The following is a 13118-nucleotide window of genomic DNA, read 5'->3' as shown; positions in this document are numbered from 1 at the left end:
GGTCTGTATCAGGGTCTTACAGATGACCCTTTAAATAATAAGATACAAAGCACAGTAGGGAAAACTCTGGCCTGAATGAAAGGGTCATTTTAAAAATGCTATCACTGACTATTTTAATGGAAAGTAACCTGAGACTTCGTTGGCTGAGGGTTATGCCTCATCCTGGTTGACCTATCATCAGCTCAGCACACCCCAAATAAATCTAGTCTTCTTCCACTAGCTTGCTCCACCCACAGTCTTCCTCTTTCCATTCCATGGGCACTCTGTTCTTCCAGTGGTTCAAGCCAAAGCAAGCCATTCCTGAGCCTCCCTCTCCTCCGATCCAGCCTAAGTTGAAATTCCTGGACTCTTAACAGCAACAACTCTCCTCTACTGCCACCACCCTGAGTGTTACTGCCTCTCATCTGGATTGCTCTATCAGCCTCTCGGCTCCTGTCCCATGCTCCTCCTTGGTGGCCTGTTCCCAAAACACAAACCAGATTAATCCTTGAAAAACTTAAGAACGATGGCATCTCCTGTGTTCCAAACCCTGCAGTGGTTCACCATACCCTCAGAGTAAGCTCAACATCACTGCAATGTCTGGTGAGTAGGGGTGCCAAATAAAATAGGGGTGCACCTCGTCAGTGGGGAGGCCCACTGAACTGGAATTTCAGCTACACTGTGGAGCTGGGTGAAAGTAGGCTCCAGGGAGCTACTCACCAGGCTCTGGGTGGTCGGACCCTCTCTTCGCTGCCAACACTTCCGGCTGCACAGGCTTCCTTTCTGGCCCTCACACACACAGCCCTGGTTTCAGGGCCTTTGGGTTGGTGGCTTCCTCTGCTCTCCACATCCCCTTCTCTGGTATCTCTTGAATAACTCCTCACCTTTAAGTTTCAGCTCAAAGCTTGCTGCCTCTGTGTAACTCAATTTGCTCAACCTATTTAATCCTAACAGCTGTGTCTCTTGAGGGCACTCCCTGTCACCATTCTGGTGCTGCACCCCTCCCCCCCAGCAGACTGGAAGGAGCCACATGACACTGTTATAACTGGACTATAAATTTGAGGCAAAAAGGACTGCAAGAAAGAGTCTGTTTGCTAGCCAGCAGGGGAAAGGAGGTCATTTTACCTAGAATGACGCATACTGTGTATGGCTTACTGCATGGCTGGGTAGACATACTTGCCTTTCACTGCTGGGCCTCGTAGCTCAAAATGGTGTCTAGGATATAGCTGGCACTGAGTAAGATACTCAAGTAAGAATGAATGAGGAAAGAATATTTTTGTAATAAAATACTGGACTAGCACGGCTATAATGAAACCAGACAGCAACAAGTGCTGGTGATGGTGTGGGTAAAGTGAACGTTCATATGCTCCAGCGAAGATGTAAAACTAATACAGCTGATTTAGAAAACAGTTGGGCAGTTCTTCTAAAAGCTAAAATCCGCTTCCACGTGACCTAGCAATTTCACTGCTAGATATGCAAGACACCGCACAGAAGGCCACATACTAGGATCCCATTTATAGGAAATGTCCAGTAAAAACAAATCTGCAGGGGCAGAAAGTAGATGAGTGGCTGTGTAGAGCTGAAGAGGGCAGAAGGCTGGGGCTGGTAGGCTGTTTACTAGAGTTCGAGGCTTCTTTGGCAGGCAATGAAAATGTTCCAAAATTGGTTGTGATGACGGGTGCACCATAGTGAGCATACTAAAACCCACTGGACCGTACACTTTAAAGGGGAGAGTTAGCTGTAAAGTATGTAATTTATATCTCAACAGAGCTATTACCAAAAAAAGAAAGAAAATGTTAAAGTAGATTTCCCCAGAAATCAATTCAAGCAATTTCCTACGAATTGCAAGGTATAGAAGGCTATAAAAATAATGTCTACTATCAATTCACCCATAATGTGGTAGAGAAAACAGGTAACTTGTGTTATATTCTGAGGTGGTATAAACTGCCAAGGAAGCAGAGAGCACAGGTTAGAATGAACTCCGAGTAGGCACATTCTGAAAGAAATCAAAGAGGTTTAAATTGTTAACTGATCCTGAGATATGGTTGTGGTGAGTGGAAAAGAGATGGATGGTAATAAAAAGTACTTAATTTTTATTGAGCACCTATTATATGCTGATAATTCTAAAGATCCAGTCTGACCTTTTATCAGGTACGGAGACCTATTCAGAAGGATTTAATTAACTGCTCAAGTCAAGTTGTCACCTCTAATTGGTAAGAAAATGAACCAGTATTTCAATAAAGTTTGATTCTAAAATCAAGTTCTTTTGCTTTCTTGGCAGAGAAAATGGTCTCCTGGAGCTAGAGACGAAAGTTGATGATTGACTGGGGGTGTATGGAAGCCTCTGGTATGGTCATAGGGACACTCACAGTGATGATGCACAGGCCCTCCGGCCGAAACCAGAAGAGCTGTGAAGGCAATGCTGAGGGGCTGGTGCTTTATCCAAAGGCTTTTGAGAGGAACCCACCATATTCAGAACTGAGCTTTAAGTAAAGAGAGAGATGTGGGGCAGGATTTAGGGGGAGGCCAGGGAGGTGCAGGCAGTGGAGAAGGCTGTGAACAGGGGAGGGGGTGACTTCCCTCATCCCTTGCTCCTCCTGCTTGTCCCTGGGGCTTCAACCCTTCCATGCCCATGATTTCTCACCTCCGTTTCCTACTGACCTTTCTTCTCACCTGCGGCTCTACTTCTACTGCATAGCTTCTGGCATGTTGAAGTCATAAAAAACCACTTCTCAAGACCTCCCCTTTCACCTCTGTTCCTGGGGTCCCTGGTAGCCCTGTGCACCCCAGCCATCTGCTCTGTGTGCCTTCCCCGGGGTGGCTGAACTCACTGGTCCCGAGACACACCAGAGGAAATTCTGTACCCCACCCAATCTCTTGTTCTTTACAGGATTCCATCTTCAAGACCATGCTCAGGCACAGCTGCCGCTCACTCCCACGGACACAACTCAGTGTGCTGACCCTCACTGTGCCCAGCCTGCAGGGAAAATATGCCTGGTTCTACCCATTCACTGTTAGACTTATTCTGTATTATTGGCACCTGGTAGGTTCAGCATGTGGAAAACTGAAGTTGACAGAATAATGGAATAAATCAGTAAGAGACTGAAGGTGAATTCTGGAATGAAAATTGATGCGGGCATGTCTTCCAATTGGAAGGCATGCACAGAATTTGGAGGACTCATACATGACTGAATTTTCTTCCTTGAATGGTGGAGTTTATGACAGTATTATTACAGTAAGAGAAGGTAGAACTTTTGGAGGAAAGTTATATTTGATTTGGAAGGTGCTGAATTTAAGATGTCCACGGAACCACCGAGGTTGGGGTGTTAGGTAAGAAACTGGAAATTCCAAAGAGGTCAAGAAATAAATATACTAGCTGAAGTGACACAGAATGCACAGTGGGAGCCAGGGCACTGGAGGAGGTGACTAAGGGAGAAACTGCTCAACACAGACTTCAGAAAAAGACGACGACTATTCATGTTCTTCCCCACATCGTATGAGCACAGTGAAGGGTACCCTCCCACCGCACCTCCCCACCCCTCATTTCTACTTTGTTTTTCTCCAGAGCCCCTGTTACCATTTGATTCTGTGTCACTAGGGAAGAAAGCTCTCATGAGGGCTGTACGTTTGACTACTTCTGCTCACTGCAGCATCCTGTCTTAAGATACTCACTTAAGATCAGGTTAGTGCACAGAGCCTTCCTCTCCCACCACAACCTTTTATTCAAACACACTGACGATACTGGCGATAGAAATCTGGCCCTAACATCAAATCCTTTCCCTGGTTTGCTATTTTGTCCAGACCCGGTTGATGCTATTCAGCCTCTGGTTATTGAACATTAATAATTAATGTGAGCTTGTTTCTGTGCTTACTGCTTCTACTCGTCACCACCCTCTCCTGACTGCCTTCTGGAACACTGGTCACTGTTGGCTGAGACCTAACTTGCAACATCTGGCTGCTGTCTTCAAGGCTAGGATGGCCCATGTGCTCATGGTGCCCTCACCAACCCTGCCTCCTCTGTCATTAGGAGGGTGGCACTCAGCACACTTCTGGGCAGTCCTCTCCCTGGGTGGACACTCTTCTTTGTCTTCACACTCATTTGACACTGTATCTCTATGGATTAAACAATACCTCGCTCTTCCAAGGACCATTTCTACATCAATCACAATTACTTCATAACTTATGAATACAACTCCAAGCTAGCCCAAACTGTTTAAATCTCTCTTGTGATAGCGCTTATGTCTACTATGTATCAGATACTATGTGCGGTATGCAATGCCAGGCATGGAGGCACATATTTCTAACAATGGTCTCTTGGGGGCAGAGAGTAGAGAACCCTTCATGCAACTGAGGTCTTAATTCTTAAAGTTTCTATGTTAAGTGCTCACACTAAATTTCTTCTACTTCACAACACTGTTATTGGAAAACAGCTTTAAAATTTACTCAGATTACATAACTGGCCTCAAATATTTTAATAAATTTGAGCTTCTGGGAGACTTGTGCTTCCTGACATTGGCCTACACCCTGGAAAGCTTGTCAATGCCACAGCAAAAGCACCTGCCTCAAGGAAAATTTTGAAATAACAAAGAATTAGTCCCACAGGTGTTTGTGTACGGAATGTATAAGTTTACTTGACTTCTTTGTCTTATAGGTTACAAGCCACAAAAGTACAGAGACAGAGTCAACTTGGAGGTGACTCCTAATAGAAATAGGTAAGACATGAATCTGCATCTCTCAAAGAAAAATGAGCCTGTTATTAAGGGCCTACTCTGAGTTAAGTATGGAGCTGGGGATTTTGGTGTATGTCATCTCACGCTCTCCCTGTACCCATCTTCAAGATGAAAGGACATTTGACTGAGATCACAGAGAAGTGAAACCAGTATACACCTATGTCTCCTTGATCATAAAATTCCTGTGCACACTGTCTGTCTACAATAGGACATAGCAGAGCATCCAGCGAAGGAGAACAAGCACGAAAGCACGCCCCGAGTTACAGGTAAGTGTGATGCACTTCTGGTTAGTGATGGTAGTGCAGGCTTCCCCAAACTGTGGCCTCAGCTCTGGGTTCCTGAGGAGGGACAGGAGCTCAGTGGCTGAGGACTGTTGCTTCCCAATGGAAACACCATGAGAACATGGAGTCTTGAGGAAGAGTAACGCAGATGGACTAGAACTGAGTGGTAAGTGGCAGAACAGTGGATGAAAAGATACAAATGAAAAGAAAGGCCCCACTCGGTCAAGACAGTTAGTACTGCAAGTTTATCACTCTAAAATTCTATTTAGAGCCTTTGGGTGAGGGAATGATGAATTCAAAGTAGGAAAATTAGTCTAGGAGCAGGTCACCTTGGGGGTGTTAGTCAAGGTGGCCTCAAAGAACAAGCTGTGGGAAAACATGGGAAGAAGTGGGATGTGGAGAGGACTCACTACCACGTGGTTAACTGCCCCAGGAACAGGAAGATGCTCAAGAGGGTTCCCAGTGCAGAGAACTGGAGACACAGAGGGTACCACTCACTAGGTAAGGAAGGCAGGATGCACTGGGTTTAGCAGTAAGTCTCCCACATCTCGAGTGGTTTGATAGACATAACAGAATATCATTCACAATTAAAAAAGATAAATAGTAAGAAAAATATTGGATGGTTTCACTTACGAGGAATATAGGGGAACCAAATAAGGGATGGGGGGGGAAACGGGGTAACAGTGACAGAGGGAAGAGCACAAGTGAGCTGGTGGCAGGAATTCTATGCGGACTACACCTGAGAAAATACTGTAAAAAGAAAAAGGTGTAAAATATAAATTAAAAAAAATGGTAATTTGTCTAAATGGACAAAGTTGGAGAGAGACTGGAGTTCTTTTTGCATATCTCGTTAATAACTTGTGGAAGAGGAGGGTGGGGAGAAGGAACTCCGCACTGAAATCAGGACTTAGGAAAAGGGCAGGACCTGGCAGTGGAGCCTGAGCAATCTGAGTACCTCCAACTGACCTTCTTAGGGCAAGGAAGGGCATCCTTAATGTGAGACCTTGTCAGTAACCCCAAACCTCCAGTCCTGCCACTTGGTAAGAAACACCCCACACTGCTCCAAGACAAAAATTGTACCCTGAACTAATATTTCGTTAACAGCCCATTCTCCTCTAAGGCCAGCATGTTATCTCCAAGGCCGCATGTGATCTGGTTGTCCTCTTCTTCAGGCCCTGCTCAGCAAGCAGGAGCTAGTAACTGGAGACACACTGCATTATCCCACCCCCACACCCCCCTCTCCTGAGATCTCTGAAATAGCCAACTCCTGTTTCCACCCAGCTTAGACACCATCTCTTCTAGGAAACCTTTTCTGACACTGTTGTTCGCCCCCTGCGGAGCCCCCAAGGGTTTCACAGTCTGTATAAACTTTCCTGCTGTTTCCCTTAACACAGCAGCTAGCAGAACACGCAAAGCAGCAAGAATTCCTGTCTCCTTGGGCTAGTGCTCATCATCACAAGTTACCGTGGAGGGGGAGAGATGGAAAGATTTGGCGCATCCACTGAAGGGAACGAGACAAGTGAATAAAGACCTACGGAAGGAATGGGGTTGGCAGGGTGCTAGCGAACACTCTGCCCACTTTCTTCAGCCCAACACAGAAGCACAGGGATGGATTTTAGGGTGACTACTCAAGCCAGCGAGCACCGAGGTCTGCAGAGAGGTGGCAGGGCGGGTCTGAGCACACTAATGCTGAGAGGAGAATGTGGCGATAAACGAAGAGGACATGTGACCAAGTCACAGCAGATAGGAGTTCAGACTCGAACCCATGGTATTGTCAGTGGGGATAAACTTAGGACTCTGAAACATTATCTGTGCCTTCATAACTAACAAGACAGTAAAAATCACTGTCAGTAAAAATCACTGTCATTTAATCAATAGTGTTTTAAAATGTTTTCCAGATGCAGGTAACAATGGTGTTTTCCGTACTACCTCCCTTTAGAATGACACAGCAACACTCACCTGAACAGCCCACAGATGCAGGAATCCCAGATATATCCTTGCAGCATTGGCCCAAGAAACACAAGACCCGTAGGTCAGAATCACCCACAGGTGCCATCTTGCCAGCCTTGCTGTTATCAGCACTGGTTGGCACTATCTTGGAACCCACCCTCTCTACTCCCGGACCCTGAAGGCAAACCCCTGACGAGGGTACCATTCCCGTTCTCTGAAGTAGTCAAGCCAGCTGAGAGCTCCCAGGGCATCTACTCCTAGGAACAAGGAGCAGCCCAGCCATGCTGGTAAAGGCTCAGGCTGAGCCCACAGCCCTGCTCACACAGCACATTGTGGACCAGGGCCCCCGCCAAGCCCCACCAATGTACTGGCTGGGCTGCCAGTCACACCCTGTGCTGCCAGACACTACAGCTGCATGGGTGTAGTCCACAAAACAGACACACAATTGAGGGACAACTAGGGGTTTTTGGAGGAGGGTGGACCATGTCCGTAGACTCATCCTGTTAAAAACAACTATAAAACCACACTAGAGCTAAGATAGGTAGCAATGGATTTCATATTCCTTTCAAAATGATACATACTTTCCCCTCTAAGAGTCTGTGCAGGGATTTCTCCCACAAAACAATCTTGAGTCTGTAACAACATTCCAGTGTGCTATGATTTCCATATATAAAGCTCTTTTAAAATCTGATCCAGTTGTAAACAGACACTGTTAGAATAAATCAGGGGAAAAGTCCAGAAAATGATGCCTCTGTGTGCCCCTTAGAAACAGATCCTGGAGCCCCTGGGTGGGCAGAGCAGCCACCACGCCTCCAGTGTTAGCTGCCCTGTGGCAGTGGGGAGGTTAGCATTGTTAAAATGACCATTTTCCTAAAGCAATATAACCAATTTAATGTAATCCCCAACAAGATCCCAAGGGCATTCTTCACAAGAACAACAAAAAGTCCTGAAATTTGTAAGGAATCAAAAAGAACCTGAATAACCAAAAGAAGCCTGAGAAAAACACAAAAATGGAGATATCATGCTCCTTGACTTCAAACTAGACTATAGAGAATGGTATTAGAATAAAAATAGATACACAGATCAATGGGAAAGAATGGGAGAAATAAACAAATATACATATAGACAGAGAACTTATGAAACAAGAATATAAATGGAGGAAACTGTCAATGAATGGTGCTAGAACAACTGAACAGTCACACACAAAGAATGAAATGAGATTCTTATGCTACATCACAAATTAAATTGGAATGGATTGAATATAAGTTCCACAACCATAAAATACAAGAAAACATACTGATAAGCTCCTTAACAAAAGAGAATGTAAACAATGGGGCTACACTGTATAAAAAAATCTTTCTGCAGAGCAAAAGAAAACAACTGAATGAAAAGGAAGCAACTGAAAGGGAGAATGTATTTTTATCAGACAAGGGGTTAACATCAAAACACACAGTGAACTTGTAAAAACTACCTGTTTAAAAAAAATAGGCAGAAAATCTAACAGGCATTTCATCAAAGAAGGCATTCAGATGTCCAACAGACACATGAAACAATATTCTTCATTGCTTGCCACTAGGGTTGATTGAAAACACAATGACACTTCACCTCATACCTGTTAGAATGGTTACTATCCTAAAGAAAAATAGTATTAGGAGGATGCAGAGAAAAGGAATACTATGCATTGTAGGTGGGAGTGTAAACTGGTGTAACGACTATAGAAAACAGCCTGCTGTTTCTTCAAAAAGTTAAAAATACAAGTATCACAAGATCCAGCAATTCTACTTTTGAAGATCTAGCTGAAGAACATAGAAATACTAACCTGAGAAGCAATAGCCATGTTATGGAAACATCTTAGTGCCCTCTGGCAGAAGATTAGATAAAGATGATGTGGTATATGCACACTGGAATGCTACTCAGCTATTTTTTTAAAAATTGAATACTGCCATATGTGACAACATGGATGAACCCTGAGGGATGATGCTAAGTCAGAAGACATACTGTAACATTTTACTCATTTGTGCAGAATGGCAGTTCCAGAGGGGAAGAGGTTGTGGGGTAGAGGGAACTATTGGCTGGGGGTGGGTACAATGTGAACACGGTTGTTTGGAGGTGAAGCTGTGTCCTGACACTTAAACAGTCTCCCCAACGATTATTAACAACAAAAATCTGCTAGCTGGTACAACCTGTTGGCACTTTAGAACACATTTCAAAGTTAGAGGACCATAAACACTGCAGAACTAATACCTTTTGGGAGGTCATTTTTCTGTCAATTTCAGGACGCAGCCCGGTGTTTGGTTACAGAATCTGAATTTTATCCGGCTTTCATTTTGAAATAATTTTTCACAAAGCATGAAAAATAAAAACCCCTCTAGCCCCTCCCTCCCAGGCAATTTCTTCATGTATTGTCTTAGTATCTGAGAACACTTACCACAGATGAAGCAAGTTGTCTTTAGAATTTCTTCTTTTTTCTGTTTTTCACTTCTGAGATCAGCAAAAGTATCAATGATAACACCAAAAATCAAGTTGAGAACGATAATGATAACAATGAAGTAAAACAGAAGGTCATACACCACTCGGGCAGCAAATAAGGGCTCCTGAAATAAAAATTAAAAGATGTAAATATATACACACATACACATTTTAAGGGCAAGTTAGTTTAGTATATTGTCCAGCATACAGAATAGTCAACAACAGTTGCTAAATACATATAAATATACTACTACAAATTGGAGAGAAAAAAAGACCCACTTTATTTTACATTTGTGAAAACAGCTTCCCAACCCACCAAGAGCCCTTTCCTTCCCCTTCTCTTGGACAGCTCTACCTCTCCCCTGCCATGTTTTATTAACAGTCATCTTCTCACATCATACCTCTAACTCAATCTTGGCGCAGTGGGTCCCTCTCCCAGAAGCTGCACAAGAAGTGGACAAATGCCAATTCCAAAAGCCAGCAATTAGGCAGCTGAGAAGGGCTATGATTGGTCATTTTCTGAAACAGGTGTTCTTGGCCCAATAAGGTCAAGTACAAAGCTCAAGCTCATCTCCATATGACCAACAGTATTAAAACATGTATGTCCAGCTGGTTTGCAGGGAAGGAAACAGTGGGTGAGTTGAGAATGTGATATATTATTTTTTAAGTCTGGCATTCAAGAACTTGTAATTAATAGGAAACTTCTCAGCTTTGTCATTTTAACATATGAAATGCTGTTAGGCGGTGTTCAAACTTTACAAAGGGAAGCAAAGGGCTCACTCACCTTGGCTGAGGAATCTGATAATCAAGCAGCAGCCCACTTCTGTTATTATATAACAGTCAATTCCTCAGGTTGGGAGCCACAATTTTGTGGATGGAATACAACGCACAGCTCAATCTTGAAAATATTCCATCATCATACTAACTTGCATAGGTATTAAGTATATTTGTTATATGTCAGTATAATCTGCATAATTAATTGGTGTTAATAGTGACTGTTATTACTTTGAAAGCAAATGACACACCATAGCACCCTGAAAGCCAAAGCCCTTTTTCACAAGCTATAAAGAAAGGTTGAAAGACTGGTCAAGTGTGTCTTGAAAAAATACTTCTCCAGCTTACATCTTTTGATGGCCGCCTCAGCACGTCGCCCACACCGCCCCCGTTCCTTAGGCCCTGGTTCAGGACCGTGACAATGCACATGAGGAGGGTGTCACAGGTCCTCTCGATGCCATCTTCATACTCTCCATCTGCTATAAGAACACAAAGATTAAACAGTGCCACAAATGCACATTTAAAAGTACTCTCCTAGGTACTTCCAAAGATCTATTTGTCAGTGTGCATGATGAGATTTTTTTGAAGTCACATGTCATCAATTTTGGAGATGATAGCACATGACTGAGTCAGATGGTTGAATCCACTGTTTTAATATCCTGAATGATTTCTCTGCTGTAGGTGGAAACGACAGCCCTTGAAAAGGGCAGCATATGGAAAGCCTGTAGCGGGGTGCCTCCTGGCGGTGTGGGGAGACTGCAGGGAAACCTTCTGGAAAGACCATCAGCTCGCTAGGGAAAAGACTGTGCACAGGAAACTAAAGGGACCTGCTTCAAATTCTCCTCTGTTCAGTCCTGGGACCTGGGCAATGATTTAGCCTTGAGGGTCTCATCTGTAAAAGGGGGGGGCTATTAAAGGATTAAGCTCCTCAGAGGATTTAAGACAAATGTCAAACACTTTGCACGGAGACTAGCGGACCCAGAACAGGTGCTTAGTAATGTGGACTAAAAGTTCATTAAATTGGTTAAGTGGCTAAGCCTTCTTGATGGCCAGCATGGAGCCACAGATAAGAAGCATAATGTTTTCATGTGAAAAAGTGATGCGAATGTATTTCTCTGAAATTATTTAGGAATAAATGGGGAGAGAGAAAAGGCTACAACGTGACAGTAACCCTCTAATCTCTCTGTGTTTAAAGGTCAAGCCACCACATGTGGTAGTAATTTCCCAGTCAATTAAAATGGTGAGAAGTTCATACTCCGTGGGATATGAGAACCAGGATTGCACTTTAGCTGTTACAAGGTGGAAGGACTGCCTGGGTGTTGGCTTTTGGAATTGTGTACATGCAGTCTTCGTGCCAAGAAACAACTATTAAAACCACCACACCCAAAGGGAAAAAGGAAAGGGTCCCTCTGGCTTGTCTCCACCACCCATGACTGAGAGCTTGTGGTAATTTGTTACAAAAAGGCTGATTTCCTCTCCTGGCCTGACTGGTCTGTCATGTGCTGGGGGCGAGGGGGACCCAGTTTTTTCACTTTATTATGATCTGCTTTTTTGTGAAACACGTGGGAAACATTGAGGAGCAGCACGAAGACAGCTGGGCTGTCAGAATGTGGTGACGAGGAGAGCAGCAGACCGAGCCCCAAGGCACGTTTGGAGTTGGAAAGTAGAAGTAAAACAGCTTTTGGAGGAAGGAGAAATGGGGAAGAGGTAGGATTGGTGTGGGCTGCAGTAAGGAGGCAAGGGGGCAGAGAAGGCAGTGAGGAAGCTCAGTCTGTCACGAACGGGGGTGCAATGTATGCTGGTGGGTTCTGTGGGGTTGACCCAACAGAATGGGGAGAAAAACAAATGTGTAAGAGAGGACTTTTATGTGTGTGAAAGGACTTTTAAAAGACCCACAGTTCTCCAGTAAGAAAGTTGTGCAGACAGTGTCTGTGACTGGGCCCATCAGACTTTCAGTCTAGCTCTTTTCTGCAGAGTGGCAGGGTCTGCATTTATTCGCTGACCAGCAGCCACCTGAGCGTATCACACTTATGAAACTTACTATTGACAGTTTTACAGTCTTTGCCATATGGAAACAACCTGAGCTACTGATGGATGAATGGATGAAGATGGGTGCACACACACACACACACACACACACTACCATATGCAACATACAGGATACTATGCGAAGTGAATAAAAGACAAATGCTATTTGAGTTCACTGATATACAGTATTAAAACAAAACAAAATGACTGACCATAGATGCAAAGAACTGTTGCAAGATGCAACAGATACAGTTGAAGGGAATTAAATAGTACAAATTTCCACTTACAAGTAAGTCCTGGGATGTCATGTACAGCATGGTGACTATAGTTAATAAGACTATGTTGCACCTTTAAAAGGCACAAAGGGACTTGATCTTTAACGTTCTCATCAGAAAACATTTTCATATGTGTGGTGATGAATGCTAACTTACTGACATACACCAAAATCAAATCATTATGTTGTATTCCCAAAACTAATACATTACTGTATGTCAACCAAACGTCAATTTGAAAAAAAAAAGCAACTTGGTAGTGTAAGGTTTACCAGCACATAGAAACTACAGCTAAGTATCTAGAAATGATGGTGTTGGTTCTTGACGCAGGAAAGTAATAAAACCCACACACAATTTGTGTGACTAGCCACTGTGAAAGAAAACAGTCCAGGGCACAGCTACAGAATGAGAAACCTGGCTTTCTGTGTGGCCTGCAAGCAGGGCGAAGGCCAAGCCGGCCAGGCTGCGGGCAGCAGCTGCCTGCCAAACTGCTCTACAGCCATCAGTGCAGAGCTTGCTGCTATTGTGGAGTAACCTCTCCTAGCTGGGGGATCAGGTTCCACCTTTGCCATGTGGATCCACTTAAATATGCAAATCAAGGGCTGGTCGTAGGATTGAAAGCCAGGCCCTGAATC

At 44.0% G+C, this 13118-nt stretch overlaps 1 protein-coding gene across 1 annotated transcript in view; it reads right to left on the bottom strand.

Annotated features, from left to right (window-relative positions):
- ITPR2 (inositol 1,4,5-trisphosphate receptor, type 2) overlaps positions 1-13118 on the bottom strand; it is a 450179-nt gene that overhangs the window by 51814 nt on the left and 385247 nt on the right. The window contains exons 53-54 of the mRNA XM_004693199.2: positions 10532-10662; positions 9369-9534 (exon numbers count right to left, since the gene is read on the bottom strand). Coding sequence (XP_004693256.1) covers positions 9369-9534; positions 10532-10662 — 297 coding nt within the window. The remainder of the gene's footprint in view (positions 1-9368; positions 9535-10531; positions 10663-13118) is intronic.

This window comes from Condylura cristata, unplaced genomic scaffold (genome assembly GCF_000260355.1).
Source record: "Condylura cristata isolate star-nosed mole 26May11 unplaced genomic scaffold, ConCri1.0 scaffold00036, whole genome shotgun sequence".
NCBI classification, from domain to species: Eukaryota; Metazoa; Chordata; class Mammalia; order Eulipotyphla; family Talpidae; genus Condylura; species Condylura cristata.
The sequence above is the reverse complement of the archived record's forward strand: the minus strand, read 5'-3'. Positions and strand labels throughout refer to the sequence as shown.